The 22,745-nt window shown below is 50.1% G+C and overlaps 1 protein-coding gene across 1 annotated transcript; it reads left to right on the forward strand.

Moving 5' to 3' along the window:
* The first annotated feature begins 9,258 nt into the window (after positions 1-9,258).
* Positions 9,259-18,803, forward strand: dag1 (dystroglycan 1). Its single transcript, XM_053867131.1, has 4 exons — positions 9,259-9,554; positions 13,642-14,218; positions 15,513-15,962; positions 16,289-18,803. Exons 2-4 carry the CDS (start codon positions 13,874-13,876, stop codon positions 18,113-18,115), a joined length of 2,622 nt encoding a protein of 873 aa, XP_053723106.1. The 5' UTR covers positions 9,259-9,554; positions 13,642-13,873; the 3' UTR covers positions 18,116-18,803.
* The last annotated feature ends 3,942 nt before the right edge of the window (positions 18,804-22,745 follow it).

A 22,745-nucleotide genomic window follows, 5' to 3' on the forward strand; every position in this document is an offset into this window, starting at 1 on the left:
TAACACTATAAACACTGCTCATTCAAGACAATGGCATCACATCTGTCACCTGCACCTGTTCATGGAGACTCAGCTCCTCCTCAGAGCTTCTGAGTTAACCATCACACGAGTGGCTGTTCTGGAATGTTCCAGAAGCTGGAGGTGATGAAGGAGTCACAGGCAAGTTAATGCTTCAGGAGTTTAATGAACTCAGAACAAAGGAGAGAGACAGTCCAGCCTGGAGACACTGGTTCTCTCTTCACATGGAAGGACTTGGTGCAGAGGAAACCCTCGTCGAAGACGCCACAGCATCTGGGAGCAGGTCCACCAGTACTGCACAGGCCACGTCCACTGTCCATTTTATGGAGTCTGAGTAGGGAAAATGGCAGCCAATTCCTCCCCCAGACTGAAACAACAGATGAAATATCAGACACAAAGCTTTTCTCATCCACTGAACACTGCTGTCTCCTCCAGCTGGACTCAATGATGTCACCTCTGAAGCTTGTCCATCACAGTCTTCATCTTGGCCAAGTATGCCTTCACTTCCTCCACAGAGAAGTCTGACAGCTATGGAAACACAAGCTGCACAGTGAGTGGAATGTTAAGATGGAATGAGACGTGTGTGGAGCTCACCTGCTTCTCCAGAGCTGCTGCTTCCTCAGGAGTGGTTCTGCAACACCATAGAGAGAAGAAGGTTCAGCAGGACACCACAAGGATCTCAGCTCAGGTCTGGTTTCACTCACTCTTTTTGCAACGAAGCCAATGCATCGTCCACAAATTTGTCCACCTGTGCCTTGATGACCTCCCTGTTGTCACGCAACCATTTGCTGTTGTCCTCCCTCTGTTTCTTGAGATACTGGATGATGTCCTCAGTGGTCAATTCCGACAACTGCAGAGCAACAGAGTTGAGAGCAGCAGGAAGCAACAATGACAGCTGACCTGGTGCTCACCTTCCTATCCAGCTCCGCGAGTTGTTCATCAGTCAATCTAGAAGACAAGAGCAGAGGAGCTGGATCAGAACTGAACCACAAACCACTCATCACTAAGTCCAAGAAGTTTCTTACTCTGCAGGCATTTGGTCCATTGGGGGCATAGCACCTGAACACACAAAAGCAGAGGTTGATATTTCCTACCAGCAGAAGATTATTTGAAACATGAGCGTTGTTCTCACCACTGCCATGAAGTAAGGTGAATCCAACTGCCAGAGCTGAAAACACAGAGAGACGTCAACAGAGACTCCAGTGTGTCGGAAGGCTCAGACTTCGGCCCACGTCAGCAGACCAGAGAGTTGGAGAAGAAGCAGGAGCCTTCTACAGCCACCTCTGCTGGAGATGTGGAAGAAGGAGATGAAGACTCACCAGCGATCAGGAGGAACTTGGCAGTCATGGTGTCGGTGTTGCAGCTGTGGACTGGAGTACTGAGCCACAGAGCTGCTCAGCTTTATTCTCACTCTCTGCCTCACAGCTGTTTGCTTCTCATCATCTCTGTTGACTCCCTGAGTTAGAGCTTGCAGCCACAGACTCTTCCCACCGGCCACGGGGAAGGTCCTGGAAGTTTAGGTTCTCTGGCCACGCATGGACCAGAGCTCCAGGAAAGATCTTCTGCACAGCCATAGACTCAGTCTCTCAACAAAGTGTGGGAACGCAGACAGAGGAGAGCCATGTGCCAACTAAAGTCTTGTCTGGCGATTTTGACACATGAGGGTTGATGAAGATTTTAATCAATGAGATTAACAAAATAAGCAACTTATGCTGGAAGGTGTTTGACTGCAACTGACTTGTTGGTTCTTCTGCTTGACAAATATTTGATCAGAGCTGCTGATCTGCCGTAACTCAAACGACTCCAGAACCAACAGGTGAAGGTGAAGTTCTGCCCAATCTACAGATTTGAAGGGTCTTCTCAGGTAGATCTCCTTTCTCCTCAAATGCTTGCCAATCAAATCTGCTTCGCTGGCAGTTCCTGCAGCAGCTTAGTGTTGCAAAAAATAACAAATAAAATAAAACAAAAGAAGAGGAAGAAGCAGGCTGGGAGAGGTAACAAGAAATACAGCCATAGTCTGGGAAATAAAGCAACATTTCACTGCAGTCACTTTCATAGACAAACTGTCTTTTTGTTACAAGTCTGGAAAAATTAAAGTCATTGTCATACAAGGAGCTTTTCCAATGAATCTGATGCCTCCTCCACCGGCTCACATGCACACAACATCGCCAAAGATACTGTACCATAATGCTCTTCCACCAAGTAAACAACAAATGACTTCTAGAACTGAACTCTCCACTGCCTGTGTTACGGGTAAGTTGAGGTTTAATGTACAGCTAACAGCTTCATGAATGAAAGAAGAGTGACAGAAACACAACACTCCTCAAATCAGAGGATCTCAGTCTCCAAAACATCCACCTGCTGAAGCTTACACTCCTGGGGATTGTGGCAAACAGAGGTTTTCAAAACCCAAGTCCAGGATCTGGGCATTCTTTCAGGATCCCATCAGACTGTGGAGTCAAAAACTCATCACTGCAACATTTAGCAGAGTGGAAGAATGATTCCAGAACTCCAACACGGTTGGGCGAAACCATTCCTACACTGCTCATTGTGGTGAGTGGGCCCCTCTAACCGGTCTAAAGTGAGGCCCATGTTTGATTGGGACTGGGACAGGATGATGACCATAGAGGTCTTCATATGAAATCCTCTTATTTGCTGCTCAGAATTGTAAATTGAGCTTGGATTCGTACATCAATTTTGTTTGCCTCAAACAAACGGGGAGTCAACAGAGATGTTGAGAAGCAAACAGCTGTGAGGCAGAGAGTGAGAATAAAGCTGAGCAGCTCTGTGGCTCAGTACTCCAGTCCACACCTGCAACACCGACACCATGACTGCCAAGTTCCTCCTGATCGCTGGTGAGTCTTCATCTGCTTCTTCCAGATCTCCAGCAGAAGTGGCTGTAGAAGGCTCCTGCTTCTTCTCCAACTCTCTGGTCTGCTGACGTGGGCCGAGGTCAGAGCCTTCCGACACACTGGAGTCTCTGTTGACGTCTCTCCTCTGTGTTTTCAGCTCTGGCAGTTGGATTCACGTTGCTTCATGGCAGTGGTGAGAACAACGCTCATGTTTCAAATAATCTTCTGCTGGTAGGAAATATCAACCTCTGCTTTTGTGTGTTCAGGTGCTATGCCCCCAATGGACCAAATGCCTGCAGAGTAAGAAACTTCTTGGACTTAGTGATGAGTGGTTTGTGGTTCAGTTCTGATCCAGCTCCTCTGCTCTTGTCTTCTAGATTGACTGATGAACAACTCGCGGAGCTGGACAGGAAGGTGAGCACGAGGTCAGCTGTCATTGTTGCTTCCTGCTGCTCTCAACTCTGTTGCTCTGCAGTTGTCGGAATTGACCACTGAGGACATCATCCAGTATCTCAAGAAACAGAGGGAGGACAACAGCAAATGGTTGCGTGACAACAGGGAGGTCATCAAGGCACAGGTGGACAAATTTGTGGACGATGCATTGGCTTCGTTGCAAAAAGAGTGAGTGAAACCAGACCTGAGCTGAGATCCTTGTGGTGTCCTGCTGAACCTTCTTCTCTCTATGGTGTTGCAGAACCACTCCTGAGGAAGCAGCAGCTCTGGAGAAGCAGGTGAGCTCCACACACGTCTCATTCCATCTTAACATTCCACTCACTGTGCAGCTTGTGTTTCCATAGCTGTCAGACTTCTCTGTGGAGGAAGTGAAGGCATACTTGGCCAAGATGAAGACTGTGATGGACAAGCTTCAGAGGTGACATCATTGAGTCCAGCTGGAGGAGACAGCAGTGTTCAGTGGATGAGAAAAGCTTTGTGTCTGATATTTCATCTGTTGTTTCAGCCTGGGGGAGGAATTGGCTGCCATTTTCCCTACTCAGACTCCATAAAATGGACAGTGGACGTGGCCTGTGCAGAACTGGTGGACCTGCTCCCAGATGCTGTGGCGTCTTCGATGAGGGTTTCCTCTGCACCAAGTCCTTCCATGTGAAGAGAGAACCAGTGTCTCCAGGCTGGACTGTCTCTCTCCTTTGTTCTGAGTTCATTAAACTCCTGAAGCATTAACTTGCCTGTGACTCCTTCATCACCTCCAGCTTCTGGAACATTCCAGAACAGCCACTCGTGTGATGGTTAACTCAGAGGAGGAACTGAGTCTCCATGAACAGGTGCGAGAAGAACACCAGCTATTCTGCACTAGAAGCTGACCCCTACCGACACAAACACACACATGCAAACACACAAAAAGGCACGAACACATGTAACACAATGCATGAAGAGACACACTGGCGTATGCACACACTGAAACACAATCTTAAAGACAAGTGCACAGACACACACAGACAAAGACCCAGACACACACACACACACACAAAGACACGTCTGGTCAAGGTGAGCGATCATGTCTTGGTCTTGTCTATAGATGTTCCTAGTTCTATCTTGAACACATGGATGCTCAGGCTCAAACATGCAGGACTTCAAACAACCTCGGGGGGCAGCGGTGGATCCGGGTTCAGGAGGGCGACCATGTGACCTGGGGGTCTTGGGTCAGTGATTGCACTCGGCAAAACGAGTCAGGTGCTCTTTTGTCCCAGACAGCTGCTCAGACCATTGGACCGGACAGGAACAAGTCTTCAGAGGTTGTTCACACACTCCATGTAATCTGGCCTTTGATCTCCACTTTCTGGAGTCTTCCGCCTCATTGCTGACTCTTCCTCTCCTCCCTTGAAGTCTGGACCTGGACTAGAGACAAACTGGCCAACAGAACCACAGGTAACAGGACTCTCGGCACGACAGTGCCCCCTTTCTGGATTAGGAAAGTCCTCCTGCCTGGATTGACTCAGATTACTGTCTCTGACCCCACAGTAGAGCATCATGCGAGGCGGCGTCGGGGGACACTAGTACCTCAGGAGATCTGGTTTCATTATGAACTCAGGGAGAGACAGCTGAGGGACAGGTGAAGGGACAGTCAATGGAGCACTGGTGTGCTCAAAAACTTAGAAGCCCCACCAGTATGCAGTAGGCCTTGGACCATGCTGGGCAGACTACCACAGGGTGTCAAGTCCTGGTCTTCACAAACATTTGTATCTGTCCCTGGAATTTCACTCTGAATCTGGACTGTCAGGATCGTCTGTCTGACTCGCAGACACCGTCAAGGATGTTACAGCGGGGAAATGTTGGTGTTTAAGAATCCTCTTCAGTGGTTGTTCTCCCATCCAAAGTGGGGCTCTGAAGCCAACTTGTGCCTAAACAAATATAACAAAGCAGGAGGCAGATCAGGTTGACTCTGGAGGGATCTTACGTTCTGAACACAAAAGTCTTCGACCTCCGACAGAAGTCTGAACAGACCAGGTCACCATCTTGTTTTTGACATACAGAGCCTTCATCACAAGACCCGATTCTCCTAACAGGAAACAAGGCCTCGATTGAAGTCTAGACTCGTGGTCTTGTTGACTGAGTGTTGGTCTCCAGCAGGGTCCAGTCAACCGAGCATAGATCCAAGCTAAAGCAGGTTCAGGGTCTTGTCAGGTCAACCAGGTGGGGCATCAGGAAGAAAGAACCAAGCTCTGAAATGAATGTCTCTCCTTGACACATCTTTGTGGGGACCAGTCATTTCTCACCCTAAACCTCACCATCCAAAACAAATGGCTAACCTTTACCAGGGGTCTGAACCAAACTGAAACATAATCATAATGACCCAGTTATTTTGACATTTTAACCGCCCAAAAATTGGTCCTCACAAGTGTAGATAAACCAGGTACACACATACACGCAGACACACACACACCCAAAGACACATCCACACACAGAGACACATACAGGAACCCTCACACATTCCAGAACACGTGCAGACTATCTTACAGACACACACTCCAACATACGCACACACACACACACACACAGTAGGATTAATGCCACAGTTCTCCTGCTAATCAGTGTACCCCCTCCCACCCCCCGCCTATCCTTGTGCATTTTCACTTTCTTACCTCACGTCTGTAACTAAAGCATCATCAGCTGGTGACTGTCAATCAACCAGGTCATGTGACTGACTATTATTAGAATAGTCACTTATGGTTGACAAAACACAAACTGACACAGACACGCAGGACCACCCTGACGTTGTCAGTCCTGGTGTCACCTTCCAGAAGACAACACACACTCACTCACAGCTAATGCTAATCGCTAAGCTCTTCTTCATCCTTCCTTTCATTTCCTCCATCTTTTGTGTTCACTTCCCTCCATCACTCTCCATTCTTATTCGCCCCCACCTCCCGACTGACTCTCCCTCCCTCCAAGTCCCCGCTCCTTCTGTTTAGCAAATTTCTTGAAAATATTTGTTACGTGTGTGTGTTTGTGTGGCACATAGCTCCTTGAAAGAGAAGGTGTCTCTGACAAACAGTGGATGTCTTGTAAGCTGCAGGTTTGATCCTCACCGCTGTGCCCTCGAGCAAAACACTGCAGTGATTCAGCTCCAGGACTGAACCGACGCTCTCCCAGAGATCGACAACTGTGTGCGTTGGGTCAACATTTGCAGGAACGAGTGGAATGTTTGCAGGAGCTCTTGGCTTGTTAACGTCCTCCGTCCCTCACTTCTACTTGTTTGACCACACTGAGCAAAACATTATGATCGGCCACCATAAACATTATTGTGTACCGTGACAGCTGAGAATAACATGCATGTATTCACGCATGCACGCACACACACACACACACAGAGCTGAAGGATATTTTTACCAGGGCTCTTGCGGGTGAGGCCTGATGGTGGGGGGTGTCAGACCCTCTCTCCAACTGAGTGAAAGAGCTCATAGTTGAGGGTGACAGATGGGGGGTCACGGTGGGGGGCTGCAGTGACATGAGGACCACTGCCTGGGAGTCATTTCCATCTCCACTGCAGACATGTAAACGCAGAATCGTCCTGCTGGGTTTTAGGAGTGCAAATCCAGAGAAGGAGCTGCTGTTGAATGTGATATCACTTCCTGTCTTCAGCCAGACAGGCATCAGGGTTCTGCTTTCTTATTTCACTGACGAAGCAAATGTGCACCGGGAACGAAGCTGGTGCCAGTAGACAGTGTTGCCCGGGAACATGGGCCGCTGACCTGAGGAATGAGGCGACTTGAGAGGTGAAGTGTGGGGGGGAAGTGAAGGTGACTCGGTGGTGGAATGTTGAGGTTCAGGAGAGTCTCAGGAAAAAAATGAGGAAGCATAGAAAATGAGATTAGGAGAGCTGACGTGTAGGTGTGGGGTAGCAGTGGCGTTAAAGAGGCGCATTATATACACACATCGTCCCACCATCAAAACACAGCCAAAGTGGTGCTGAGGGGTTGAAGCCTATGATGTCTGGCATATATGGCAGAACAGCTTAGGTGCAATGAGGGGGTCATGTGTGGCACATGAGACATTTGATTTAAGGTGAGCAAAAGTAAGAATAAAGAGGGAAGTGGAATGAAAGACAGAATACACTCATACAGTGAGTTGGAAAGGAAGAGTGAAGATGGAGAGCAGAAGTGGAGGAAACAGTACTAGTATTTGGTGTCAATCTGACAGAGTGATGGATGGAGATCAAGGAGGTGAAGCAGTGAGTGGACACGACAGAGCAGCAGCATCACTGCCATGATGTATGGCCAGAGACTCAGGAGTCAGAGGAGTCAGATACTGATGTTGTCAGAGACTAGAAAGGATGAGTATATCAGAAGGCGAGGATTGGAGACAAAGTTAGAGAGGCCAGATGGTTTGGTCACATGGAGAGGGGAGACAGTGTTGGACCAAGAATGTTGGCGATGGAGAAGTAGAAGAAATCCAGTGAGAGTCATGGATGAAGGAGGAAACAAGTGGAGAGGAGGATGAAGAGAGGTGCAGTTGGGGGTTGTTGTGATGGGAACTGTTCAAAGATGAGAGGTTCCATGGACAAGGTTCTACTGGACCAGGCCTGGTGTTTGCTCTGCTCACCAGACTCTCCTGGTCTTATGAAAGAACATAAGTATTATGAGTAATCATGTTCATTCAAACTCACTCTGATTGTGAGTGTGTTTGTTGTGACGTCACACTTCTCTGTGATGGATACAGACTAATGAGATCAGCAGCTCTGCTAAGCAGCAACTCTTCACCGTAGCTGAAACCCTCAATACTCGAAGATGTGTGTGTCCCAGCGTTGGTTGTGAGTTAGTCCTGTGTCTCGCATTTACCCCAGTCCAATTGGACCACAGAACACGTTTGAACGGAACGAGTTCAGATATTTCCACCCTCTGCTCTCTGTCACTCTCTGAAAGTGAAAACCACGTTTTAGTCTCAGATCCCGATCTGAGAAACATTCTGGGAATGTTTGGGTCCTGACCCCCCTGTGCCCCTCAGTGGCCTGGAGCACCCACATCAGACCTCTAAGTTATTCCATCAGCGAGGAACAAGTGAAGTCTCGCTGGCCCATTGTTCCAGAGAGGGTGATCCTATCTCCCATCAGCCCCCCGGGCGCCCATGCACCAGGAATGTTACAACAGGGGAGGCGTGGGGGACAGGTGGTCTGGGAATGTCCTGCAGGGGACACATGGAGGGAGAGTCAGAGGAGAACCATGACATCATGGATCTTGAATCACAGCTGCTGTCATCTAACACAGGCCGTGTTTATGAGTGGATTTACTTCATTCATTTTCTTCCATTTATTCCAGGGACTAGGAACTGGAGTCTCTCCCAGTGAGCCGGACTCACACACTCAGACAAGTCTGCAGTTGACCTCTGATGTTGGTCTGAGGGAGGAAGCCAGAGTTCCAAGAGGGCGCAAGCGCAGAGCGATCATAGACGAGAGACTCACACCAACAGTTCGCTCAAGCTAGACTCGAACCTGTGACCCTCCTGTTGTGGACATAGACATCAAGTGAAAGAGCCCAGTTTCTGAACTCTCTCCCTCTCATGCCCCAGGACACAGAACCGTGGGCTCTGCTGAAGTACCCCTCACCAGCACATCGATGATCAATACATGATTAATCACTCTGTTATCAGACAAGTCCAGCTCCAGTGAGGGAGGGGACCAGTTTTCACCTGTCTGCAGTGGGACCACGATCGGGACCAGCAGGTCGTGGTCACCATCAACACTATGATGCAACTCAATGTGTGTGTGAGTGAAAGGTTTCGAATGTGAGAGGTTGAGAAATTGAAAGAAAAACAAACCTTCTGGGTCTTTTCTGAATCACGTGAGTCCTCTTTTGTGGGTGAAGAGCTGCAGCGTGGACCTGGGGGAGGGGGGCAATTTGGGGGAGGAGAGATCTCCTTCCCTCCCCTTCCTCCTCCTCCTCCGGGTGGATATTCATCCTTCGACTCGGTCGCGGACATTAACCGCGGAGGACGTCGACTCCCTCGGATCTGTTCAGCAGCGGAGCGCCGACTCGCTCCGCCGGGACTCACCGTATTCGTGTCCGGCCGCGGAGGCTTCTTCACTCGTCCTGTCTCGTCGAAATCAGCATTTCACGGGTGCTCGGGATTTCAATTGCGGCTGACTCGGAACCGCTGCGGTCCGGAGGGTTTCCAGCTAGAGAGCTGCCGGAGGAGGCGAGCAGCTTCGGCCCGGAGGAGGGTTCCAAGACGGTGAGTAGCAGCTGTGTGTTGGTTCTGTTGAAGTTTGTTTCGGGCGAAATGTGGTGTGCGTGGAGGTTTTCCTGCATTCAGTCCGTGCTCCGAACCTCCTGGTCCGGCTCCTCCCCACGAATCCTGGCTCCCCTTCCGCCCCTCCGTACACTTCGGTGGTCCGGTTCTGAACAGCTGAACCGGGTTCCGAGGCCTGAACAGGTGCAGCGGGCCAGAGGCGCCGGGTTTAGGGCCTGTTTACGACCGCGCCGTATTTCAGCACAAGCGGAGATGAGCTGGGTTTATTTTGGTACCGTTCAGGGTCAGAGAAGTACAAACATGTCGGCTACTGTCCACCACCGTGACGTCACACTCGCACCTGGTGATGATAAATAAACTCGATAACGTCATCGGCCAACGCGACTCAGTCCGTCGTCGTGATTCCTTTCACGTCCGCGTTCCCATGGAAACGTTTTGCTGACCGTCCCGGGATGAGTTTCGAAGTCTGGTCTGGTGGCCCACACTTTGATGACCTCAAGCAGAAAACACCTTGACTCTCTGGGGCCAAAACTTCTTTGGGGTTCCACGACTGTGCGACTCAGATGATGGACCCGGACAGATGCTGGATCTGACCTGGATCCTGCTCCTGGTGGGTGTTCTGGTTCTCAAATGGTGACAGAAGAATCTCCAGCTGCCCGCAGATGTAACTGTCGCAGGGTGAGAGCAGCTTCAGCTGACACCCAAAATAACGTGTCTGTGGTGGGCTCCCAAAATGTTCTGACACACAAGTCTCATCCAGCCAGTGATTCCCACTTTTATAGATGGTCACCAGACGTGGATGGGTGTGGAAAGGTTGCAGGTTAAACTCACGTTCCGTGGTGCAGAAAGATCGGGTTTGGAGCAGCAGGCTGGTGGTGTCTTTCCATGAATGGATGAATGTCATTGCTGCAGCATCTGGACACATCTGGTGTCCACATCGGCACGGGGAGGTTATCAGGACCTGGACCACTTCTGGAGGTTGTTTGTTCACAGTTGTTTGTTGAAACTACACCGTATTCTAACTCTCTATACAAGAGTGGTTCAGAGTGTGTATACAAGGTCCAATAGCTGTTTCTGGAAGAGTCTTCTCGTCCTGATAATGTGCCAAAGTTCTTGGCGGACTTTGTTGCTGGAGCTCATGTTGTGCAGCTGGGTCGAACCAGAATATGTAGAACCAGAGTTGAGATGCTGAAGTACAGTGAAAGTGTGTTTGTGGTGGAGATGTCATGACGTGCTCATGTGTGAGGCTGGAGGATCTTGAGTGAGCAGGGCCACGGTGATGCTGAGAGCCACTCGGATCTCCACCTTGGGTGATAAGATTCTCATGTCAGAGGTCAACGAGACGTCCAGAAAATACATTAGAGCAAAATGATGGCTGTCACACAAGGAGCAGATGTCAGACAATGAGACACACGCTCGTGTTTGACTGTCAAATGTAACGTGTCGCCACCTCAGTATTCATTTCCTCTTTGGTTGTGTTTGTCTGCTGCCGGAAAGCCAAGCTGAGTCAACACACACACACACACACCATCAGGTTATCTCACACAAGCTTTGTGGGGTCCGCTCTTGGCCACAATGCTTTCCCCAGCCTCTCACCCTAAACCTAACCATCCTAAACACATGGCTTAACCAGGACTCTTAACTAAAATTAACCCCAATTATAGTGACTTGGTACTTTTGAAGAAGTCATTCTCAAATTGAGGCTTAACCTTGTGGGGTCCAGCAAAAGGGTTCCACAAATGCCTAAGGGCCTTACAAGGGGTTCTTTTTTCCCCCTATTTGGACCTCACTAAGATAGATTTCACTTAAACGCACACACACACTTGGTTTGTAGATTCAGAGGAGGCAGGAAGTCACATGATGCTGTTGAAAGCCACAACATCAGGTTTGTTGAGTGGGTTTGGGTTCAGGAGCTTTTTAAATGATCTTGACTGCCTCATTGAGCACAGTAGTGAGTTTCTTTTAATATCTGCTGGAGAAAGATGTTTTCAGGACGCTTTGATATGGCTTTTTTTTTCCACATTCCACACCAATGTGGAATGTTATCGACATTAATGTCTGACCGTCTTGACAGATCTTTCATGTTTATCTGACCCGATAAGTTCCTCTGGGTGCTGCAGCGAGGCAGTTGTGGCTCTGTGGTCTTCAAGGTTCTATGTCTCTGTGGGAATTAAAAACGCAGGGGCATTAAAAACGTCAGCGTTGAAAATATACATTTTCGTCCTCAATTTTCTCTTGTGTTTTCATCTGTGACAGATCGTTTTAGACGGTGGACATGAGCTCAACAGATCTTATTCTGAAATCGAGGCCATGGTCCAGATGTGAGGTTTCACTTTTATATGACCTTTAGTTTCAGTAGTTAACATGAGTGGGCTTCTCAAATGAGTCTTGTCGCCCTGTCAAGACAGTGACGGAGTCCAAGTTTGCCATGAGAATTGAGTTGCTTCCTGGAAGTCTGGTTCCGCCTTGGTGAGTCACACCCAACTGTTTGGAGTGAAGCAACAATAAAAGGACATTTAAAAACAGACAAACAGCGGCCTGATGTTGGAGTCCCAACATGCGTTGTGTGTTGGATCCCAAGTGGTCGGAATGCGAAGCTATGAACATCCTGGTAGCCAGTCTGAGCGCACAGCTCCTCTTCTCAGCTGAGTTTCCAGACAACAAAATAGTAGCCTCGCACTTCTCCCTTAAGATATCCCCCAATTCTCCCCCACAGTCATCACCCCTCTCCCAGGTCTGCGTTCCCATCCTTTTAAGTTGCTCTACTCCGTCCCTGCCTCCCGCTATCTGATATACTCACACACAAGTCTGAACTAGTCTCTGGTTGGTGCAGGAATTTATTTCTCTGCAGCAGCTTGTCGGTTTCCATGGAGATACCGTTTGTTTGATGGCGCTGGTTTTGCACTCGAGAAAATGCGCGGTCAACAGAGGCAGGGCCAGAAGAGGTCTCCAGGAGCTTCTCCTGTTCTTCTGGAACTAATATTCCGACAGTTTTCACCACAAGAACTTCGGCTTCGGCTGGACTCCTGAATCTAACCAGGTGTTTCTACCTGTGAGCTGAGCACCCTGGAATGTCAGGAATCTCTCCAGAACCGTCTGATCCTAGCCCTGTTGGAGGTTCTGTGACAGGCGGTTATCTATGCAGAAGGTCAGGGTGAGGAAGACGTCCCACCATCACCATGTGTGGAGGAAGTTGATCTGTTTCTTGTTGGGGTGCGGCACCACCAGGGGGCATGTTGATCTTGAACTCTACAAATACCCGCACCTGAAAATACAGTGGTGCTGCACCTTCTCTATGCACTTGACTGGTAACATCTGTGACCCTGGTGATGTTGTTGTGTGTTGTTGCTCCACTCTCTTGGCTCCCAACAATATTTAGGAGTCAAGCATCCCTTCTGAGGTTACAGGAACAATCTCTTCAAATGAGTCCAGAACAAACACTTGAGTGAGAACTGCCTCCGGTTGGTTCAGAACCTCCTTAGGAGACTGTGGACTCCTGCTGAGACCGATGCTCCTGTGTCGGCCTGGGAAGGCTGTGTGACTAACAGCTGGAATTCGTGAACCAGAAAAACATCCCGTTTTGGGGCGAACAGGTCGGAGACTGCTATGCTGAGGGTGTGACAGGAGGCTGAGGGAGGGGTGGGGGTGGAACCGTTCCCACCAGCACACCACGATGAGGTGTTCTTACTCACCTTCTGACCTCCCTTGCTCCATCACTACTCTCACGTCCTTTCTTTCTCACCCATTATTACTGGGTGGAGTCAAGAGAAGAAGGTATTCATGGACGTTTCCTGCTGATGCACTTTCACTGGGGGCGCACTGGTGCTTTCTTCCCTCCTTTCACTGATGTATTCACACAGGAGGGCTGCCCCCCACTGACCCTTCCCCCCTCACACACAGCGACATACACCTTGTCTCACGAAAGACTCAACACACATCCACCCTCCGTCACCTGATTCTGTTTCTGCGTGTTCGTTTCATCTCCATCTGAAGTTCAGTATGGTCTCTTTGAGGTCGTGACCTTCAGAGCTGCTTTAGAAAGTGCTAACCTCTCCCCCTCCCTCCACAGGTCTGGACACAAAGGTTCTGCAGGCCCTCTGTGGGGACACAAAGATTCAGGGAGGCAGACGAACCTCACCAGGACAAAGGAGGAGGCGGTGGAGGGCTGTGGGCCGGCGCCAGGCAGAAGTGGGGGGAGAGAGAGTGGAAGATTTGAAAGGAAGGATTTACTGTTGGGGGTGTACCTCCCCCCTTTGTAGGTGCTCGCTATTGTTCGCCCTGCGCTAGCGGATCGCACAGGAATGCGTAGTGAGGGGAGTTGGGGTGCCCACTGTGGGCCGAACCTCAGACCCCCTAGGACTTGTGGGCTTCTGCTGGCCTTCCTGCTGGCCGGACTCTATTGGTGCCCCCCCACCACTGCAGATGTGGAGGTGGATGTGCTGGAAGCTTCCATGACTTCCTCCTTCCTCACCAACTTCCAGGAAGTGACAGAAGATCTGCAAGCCAAGCAGGATGCGGCGGTGACTCAGCAGAATTTGGATGCTGGGCATCCATCCTTCTCGGACTCGTCCGCTGTGGTGGGCCGAATCTTCCAGATGGAGGTGCCTAACAGACTTAGAGATGTTGGAGTGGGAGACGTCCTCATGGTGAGTCTGATCTATGTGCCTTCACCTCCCTGTTCTCCTCACTATCTTTCCTGCTTTTGTCATCCTCTTCCACGACACATCCCATCATTCTTTTATTTCTTCCCCAGTTCCTCCCCCAGTCCTACATGGGCAATGTCATGGTGACGGGTGTGTGAGTGAAAGAGAGTTGCTGTGGTGACGGGTGTGCGAGTGACACATTTTGGTGACGTAGGTGGTTTGGTTTCACAGGTTCTGAAGGTGAGTGTATTATGGAAGTGAAGCCGACTCAGAGCTGCTTTCGTCTCTTCCTGCTCCTTCAGAGTGGTGAGAGTTTGTGTGGTGGTTTTGACTGCTGCAGCGTGTAGCAGTCTATTTCCTGGGGTGTGCTACGGTGCCCCCTCCTCTCTGGAGACTGGTGTGTTCGGTGGAAACTGCAGTTAAAAGCAGCAGCAGCAGATAAACAGCAGCTCCAGAATGAGTCATCACTTTCCTGGCACCGTGGTGGCGGCAGCGGTGGCCATGTTGCTATGTAATTAAAGAGTCAGCTGTGTTTCACATTCTTCACTTCACATTCATTGAGAATGTTCTGATCCGCCACGGCTGCTGGGGGAACCGCCGTGACTCAGAGTCACTGACGGTGAACATGAATGTGTCGACCCGCCGTGTCCTTCTGGCAACTGCTGGCTTCTGTCCTGTCCAGCGTCACTCACGTCAGCCATGTTTGGTGGTGAAGTATTTTTAGAGCTGCTAAAGGTCAGAGGTGCTGGTCTGAGAGAGTTCTGTTCTGTGTGTGCGACCCGACTGAGCGGTTGACAGCTGATTCTTTTCCACTGAAACAGGCTTTTCAGATGTGCGGCAGTGTTCTTTGCACACTGTGCCTCTGTCACCCGTCTGCAGGCCCCGCCCACACAGGTATTCATGTGGCCACACCCACACATTTGAATCTAAATAGATTGCTGGACTGAACTAATCAAACTGAGACGGAAAGAGAACTGTTGATGTTGAAACTTCTGCTCACCAGTCTCTTTCTGACACACACACACACACACACACTCGTCACACTTTCCAGTGGAAAGTTGCGGCCACAGATTCTCTTCTATTGAGCGTTGTGAACATTCACCCTCACGACCCCTCAGTGCTGCTGTTTGTCACTCCTTCCTCTTCCTTTTCTGATCTGTTTTTCCTCCCCTAGTTCTCAACGTCTCTTCTTCTCCTCTCACCTTTACCTGTACCCCCTCCTCCTCCTCCTAGTACTACCACTATCACCTTAAGTAAACTTTCTCACACCACTCATCTTGGCCTCTTTGTTTTGCAGATCTCCGAGATGGGCCGGGACGAACTGCCTGGTTGGTTGCATTGGGACACAGGGAGCAGGACCCTGCGGGGTCTCCCCCTGGAGGAGGACAAGGGCGTTCACTACATTGCAGCTTCTGTGACCAACAGCAGCACAACCTTTTCAGACGTCTTCTCCATTGAGGTCCACCCTGAAGATCACCTGGACATGGATTCTTCTCAGCTCCCGTCGGGCCGAGTGCCTGCAGATGTCGCGGCGTTCACGTGTGCGAACGAGGAGCCGGTGACGTTGCTGACCGTGATCTTGGACGCAGACTTAACCAAGATGAGTTCCCAGCAGCGTGTGGACCTGCTGTGGCGCATGAGGGGCTTCTCCGGGGTGGACGTCCAAGACATGAAGATGCTCCCAGTGGTCAACAACCGGCTGTTCGACATGTCCGCATTCATGGCCGGACCCGGCAATGCCAAGAAGGTGAGAGGCACCGCTCTCAAGTGTCGGTATTTGCGGCCCCCGTGAACAGCAGCCGGGTTGCCGCAACTTAGTTGGAGACCACAGTGTCAGAGAGCAGTTGAGCGAGTTACACCAGATCTAAAGCTGGCTGAGGATTATATGCTTGCTGAATCTCTGTCGACACAGAAAATCATTTACTGATCTTCTTGAGTGTCCAGAACAGTGTCACACATAAAATGAAAGTGGACACACAGAACCGTTTCAGATGCCCACATCAGGTGTTAAAAACTAATCCAATAGGGTCTTGAATTTGTTTGCACTTTTAACTGACTCTCTGCCTCCCTCAGGTGGTGGAGAACGGTGCTCTGCTCTCCTGGAAACTGGGCTGCTCACTGGACCAAACCTCGGTGCCCAACATCAACAATGTGCAGGGCCCTGCCAAAGAAGGCACCATGTCAGCCAGGCTGGGATTCCCTGTGGTGGGCTGGCACATTGCCAACAAGAAACCCCACGTTCCAAAGAGAGTCCGGCGCCAGCTCAACAATACACCCACCCCAGTGCTGGCTGTCCTACCTCCAACCACCATCGTGGAGCCTCCAGTGAGGATCATCCCAACGCTCTCCTCTCCTTCTATTGCAGCGCCAACTGAAAGTGCTGCCCCCCCGGTGCGCGGACCTGTGCCCCTCCCTGGCAAGCCCACCATCAGGTTTCGTGATTCGTTTGCCCACACGCCAACTTTGGGACCTCCTCCACCTAGCAGGGTGATAGAGTCTACCAGCACTGTGCCTATCCAGCCTAGCCTGACCAGACCCATATATGTGGAGGCAACTGCTACCCCTCCAACACCCACTAGAAAACCCACCAAGAGACCCAAGAAGCCGAAAACAACACCCCTAACTAGAGAGCCCAAAATCTCCACAACTAAACCACCCAGAGCGACCACACCTCCACCTGACGTTGTGTTGGACCCGTACAACGAGAGCCCAGTTTTGAACAACCCCATCGACCAGGTTAATGCTCTGGTCGGAACCTACTTCGAGGTGAAGATCCCCTCTGACACTTTCTTTGATAAAGAGGATGGAACTACTGACAAACTGCGTCTCACTTTGAGGCAAAACCACAAGGAGGTTGTGGGCGACTCTTCTTGGATCCAATTCAACACCACCAGCCAGCTTCTGTATGGACTCCCCGACGTCCACCATGTGGGGAAGCACGAGTACTTCATGCAGGCCATGGACAAAGGCGGTCTGAATGCCATAGATGCTTTCGAGGTGAGAGTGAGTCGCTGGCCGACCAATGACAAAAGCCCTGTGCTCTTAAGGGCCCGCTTTGACGGAGAGCCACGTTCGGTCACCAACGACATTCACAAGAAGATTCAGCTGGTGAAGCGGCTGGCGTACGCTCTGGGTGACCGAAACTGTAGCAGCGTCAGTCTGAGAAACATCAGCAAAGGTTCCATCGTGGTTGAGTGGACCAACACGAGCTTGCCGCACCACCCGTGTCCTCGGGAGCAGATCGTCACCATGAGCCGGATGCTTGCAGATGCTGACGGGAATCCATCCCGGTCCTTCAGGCACTCGATGGAGCCTGAGTTCAGACCCCTGGATGTGAAGGTGAAAGGTCGTGCCAGCTGCAGGATGTACTCCTTCATCCCACCCGCAGAAGTCGACATCTCACAGCCGGCAGCGGTCACTCCTGCTTTGGGCACGGGGCGCCAGAGTAACGACGACGTGTACCTGCACACCGTGATCCCTGCGGTCGTGGTGGCGGCCATCTTGCTGATTGCGGGTATCATTGCGATGATCTGCTACAGGAAGAAGAGGAAAGGGAAGCTGACCATTGAGGACCAGGCCACCTTCATCAAGAAAGGAGTTCCCATCATCTTTGCAGATGAGCTGGACGACTCAAAGCCGCCGCCGTCCTCCAGCATGCCGCTGATCCTTCAGGAGGAGAAGCCCCCACTTCCTCCTCCTGAGTACCCCAACATGGCCACGCCGGAAACCCAGCCTCTTAACCAGGAAATGCTGGGAGAGTACACAGCTCTGCGGGATGAGGACCCAAACGCTCCTCCATACCAGCCACCACCCCCATTCTCCACACCCATGGAGGGCAAGGGGTCGCGGCCTAAGAACATGACCCCATACAGATCCCCACCGCCTTATGTGCCCCCCTAAGACTGGTACCGCCCTCTGCTGGGCGGAAAGGGAGGAACAGTTGAGGACATTGAGGACGACGGTGCTAAAGTAAAAAAACTACAACAGGGACTCTGGTCTGGGGACTTGCGGGCGGGTTTTACAGTTGAAGAGCGGGATGGAGCCCACCACCACAGCGGCCTAAGACTTTCTCTTGTCACTTCGTCATCCGGTGGACGAGTGAGATCTGTTTCTGTTTTCTCTTCATGCTTTCTTTTCAAATTAGAGACGGAGTTTTATTTTTTCATCTTTTTAAGAAATTTGAATGATGAAGCACAAAAGCTGTGTGTGTGTGTGTGTGCGCGCGCGTGTGTGCTGCCCTCCTGCTGGTGCCACTGTCCGCTGACCCCTTTGGAAAATCACACTACTGTTTTTAATGAAGCTAAACTGCTGTTTTTTTTCACCAAATAGTTGATGGTGTGTTTTTGTAGCTCTGGTGTGCGTGAGTAGGAAGTCGATTGTTTTTCGATGTGGCGAGGGGGCGTGGACAAGGACACTCTGTTGGGGGGCGTGGACTAACACTAACTTCCCTAACTCACACACATACACACACCTGCTTTCTTTTGTATGTCACCACAGACTTTATTTCGGTCCGCCCGGAGTGTTTTTGCAATAAAGTTGGGGGCTTTTTCTGCCACGAGTGTGTTCTTAATAAAGTGCTACAAACCAACCGCTCTCTTCCCCTTCTTCAGTCTCGACTGAGAACTGCTCTCTGGGTTTGACATAGAACCAATGTGGAAATCAGAATCCATCCGATCAGCGTTCCGTAACATTACGACCAGCCTTACATCCCCACTTAAGGCTTCCCTGTTAATAGGGTCCAGCGAGAGCAGTCATCTCTGGCAGCCGTGACGATCCCTGACATCCCCGACTGGATTCCGACAAACTTTATTATGGGAGTCTCAGGTGTTCCACTGACATGACCAGACAGACAGAGGATTGGAGGAGTTGATGGGAGGACCTCCAGGTCTGTAGAGTCTGGCACCAACTAATTAAGGAATGTTGTCTTTTCCAAACCCACCAAGGCAGTCATGTGACTCATGAACCCGATGAGATAAGTGACCCACAAAAGGCAGAGGGGAGGGGGTCAGCAGAGAGGGCAGACACAGTGGTTATAAAGAGGGGTCGGGACCTTGTAAGACCTAGGGGCTCAGAGACGAGTGTGTGGTCCAGACACAACACAAATGACCAACTTTGTCCACAGCTCTCTGAAAAGTGGAACAGGTGAAAGAATACGTGTTCTGCCAGTCACCACCTGATGGCAGTGTGACCAACACAGGCTTGTTAAGTGATCTTTCTGCTACATTCTTCCCAGTGTATTTTGCACCTTGAGTTCAGTTCCTTTTCTCAGCACTCTTGGCTGCTGCGGTGCTACAGTTTATATAATAGTGCTCATGTGAAGTGATAGAAAGGAGGAGAGTAAGCTCTGACCAACGGGCAAGAAAATGATGAGCTGCTTCAGTCTTCGCTGCATTGTTCACTCAACCCAGAGGACCCTGAACCTGACCCGGCCACCGACAACAGACCACTTTGTACACAATCTCAGTTTTTTTCCATCCCGCCTCTTCCTCCAGCCTCAGCTCTTGCAAGCACAGAAATCTTTTTGTCTTCTGGTCTTTAATTTTGGTTTCTGCCAGCCTCAGTGACGACTCGAACAAAGCTCCCATGTGTCCTGGACCTTTAAAGCAACCCCGATGGAATGTTCCTATTTGTTGGAACGACAAGCCACAAAATGCCAAGGAGGAACAGTCAGACTCAAATTTGACAGTGGGGCCTGGTTCTGTTTTGTTCTTGAATGATGTGACCTGGCAATTGAGATGTGCTGACCAGTCTTGCTCATTTCATGGCCAGGTTTGTATATCTCATGCAGCTGTTGATCTTTTGTGTCAAGTGTTCCAAGTGAACCTGGGTCCACTCTGTGTGCGGTCCAATGCTCATATTCAGTCCAAAGATAGTTGACGATGAGTGTCTCAAAACTCTGTCTAACCTTTCCAGGTCGTCAGCCTTTTGAACACAGTCCAGGGCCCCACCGTGTGAGTCAGTTTCGAATGAAAAACATCTGACAAAAGAACTTGGAGGGGAGATCACATGATCGTGAGTGCAAACAAATGTGTCGAGAAGTTTGTCTTCTTCAGTGTTGCTGTGAGCGCAACGCTACTGTCCAGCTACGTGTAAAGTGATCAGCCTGTCGGCCTGATATTTGCATGGCTAGCAAATATTTGTGCTCTGATGATGAAAACCCAATGAAGTAACACCTCACTTTGTCAAAGGTGCAGAAAGAAATGCTTGCAGCGTCCCGTGTTCTTCACTGGCATGATCGAAAATGAAAAGCAACAACAACCGTCTGTCTGGCTAATCGTAGTGGACAAGTTGCTCACTTGTCACAATAAATTTATTTGCAGTTTGAAACATGACCACACAAGGTCCAGATACAGCTGTTGCAGAGGAAAGGACTCACAAGAGCTGAGTGTTCTGGAATGTTCCAGAAGCTGCAGGTAATGAAAGAGTCACAGACGTGTTAATGCTTCAAGAGTTTAATGATCAGAGGAAGTCAGAACAAAGTAGAGAGACACAGTCCAGTCTGGAGACACTGGAGACGTCTTCACGTCTAGAAGAACAACAGTGGAGGAGACCATCATCAAAAAGACTTCACTACTTTGGGTAGCAGGTCCATCAGATCCACTCGGGCAACGGCCACATTTTATGCATCTACCCTGAAGATTAAAGGGCGGCCACTTCCCTCAAGAAACTGAAAGAAAGCAGAGAAGATCAGAAACAAAGCTAGATCCACAGAGGAACACTGCGTCTCCTCATCCTCATAGGCTTCATGGTGTCACCTCCTGAACTTCTCAACCACCAACTTCATCTTGGCCATGGACTCCTTCGCTCCCTCCACAGTGAAGTCTGACATCTGCAGAAACACAAGCAGCACAGTGACTGGAATGTTCTGATGGAATGAGACGCGTGTGGAGCTCACCCTCTTCTCCAGAGCAGCAACCTCCTCAGGAGTGGATCTGCAACACCATAGAGAGAGGAAGGTTCAGCAGGACACCACAAAGATCTCAGGTCTGGTTTCACTCACTCTTGGCTCAGCTTAGCCAGCGCGTGTTCCATGAATTTGTCCGCTGCAACCCTCATCTTCTCCCTCCTCTCATGCAACCGTTTGATGAGGTGCTCCTTCAGTTTCTGGAGAAAAATGGCCGCCTGCTCAGGGGTCACTGCCTCCAACTGCAGGGACAGAGCAACAGAGGTGAGAGCAGCAGGAAGCAAAGATGACAGCTGACCTGGTGCTCACCTTCCTGTCCAGCTCAGCCAGTTCTTCATCTGTCACTCTAGAAGACAAGAGCAGAGGAGCTGGATCAGAACTGAACCAACAGCTACTCACCTGTGAGTCCAAGACACTCCTCACCTCTGGGGCGCAGCACCTGAACACACAAAAGCAAAGGTTGATGTTTCTCACCAGCAACAGAAGGTTTTTGAAACATGAGTGTTCATCTCACCACTTCCATGAAGCAACGTGAATCCAACTGCCAGAGCTGAAAACACAGAGGAGAGACGTCAACAGAGACTCCAGTGTGTCTGAAGGCTCAGACCTCGGCCCACGTCAGCAGACCAGAGATTTAGAGAAGAAGCAGGAGACTTCTACAGCCACTTCTGCTGGAGATCTTAAAGGAGAAGAATGAGATGAAGACTCACCAGCGATCAGGAGGAACTTGGGAGTCATGGTGTCGGCGTTGGAGCTGTGGACTGCAGAACTGAGCCACAGAGCTGCTCAGCTTTATTCTCACTCTCTGCCTCGCAGCTGTTTGCTCCTCATCATCTCTGTTGACTTCCTGAGTTGGAGCTTGGTACACAGATGTGTCCTCTGACCATGGTGAGGGTCCTAGGACCTTCTGTTCTCTGGCCACATGTGTCTGAGAGAAGTTCATCACGGCCATAGACACCGTCCCCCAAAGAGTTTGGACGTGCAGACACAGAGGAGAGCAACATGTCAAGTGAAGGTCTGTCTGGAGGTTTAGACACATGAGGCTCGATGTAGCTTTGAATCAACCTGAACACAAATAAACAACTGGAACTGGAGTCTGTTCGTCTGACTTGTTTGAAACGACTGAATCACGTGAGACCTTTTGTCACACAGTTGCTCTCCTGTTCCAACTGTCAAAATGTCTGAGATGGAGTTGCTCTTCATACAAAGGTGTCTCCTACCTGCAGTCACAGGGAAGCACTTGGTTTTATTATCAAATTGCATTGGACCAGGATCACCTCAAATCCCCCACCTGAGGGGTCAGCTGTCACTGACAACCCCATCATCTAAAGCGGGGTCCACACACGAGGGTTATCTATATCATAAGTGATTTGTTTATCCGTCTCAGACAGACAGACAGTCAAGGACGTGGGAGCGGGACCCAAGCGCAGTGGTGAATGTCACAGTGAGGCAGGAGCGAGTCAGAAATAATATTTTAATAATTAAACAACAAAATCACAACAGAAAAGCGTCACCGAACCGGAAGAAAAAAAGCAAACTCGGAATGTAAAAACGGAGTAACTGAACTAGCCGAAGTGCAAAAACACGAATACGAGTCCAATGGAAAGCGTCACCGAACCGGGAGAA

Source organism: Synchiropus splendidus, chromosome 6 (genome assembly GCF_027744825.2).
Source record: "Synchiropus splendidus isolate RoL2022-P1 chromosome 6, RoL_Sspl_1.0, whole genome shotgun sequence".
NCBI classification, from domain to species: domain Eukaryota; kingdom Metazoa; phylum Chordata; class Actinopteri; order Syngnathiformes; family Callionymidae; genus Synchiropus; species Synchiropus splendidus.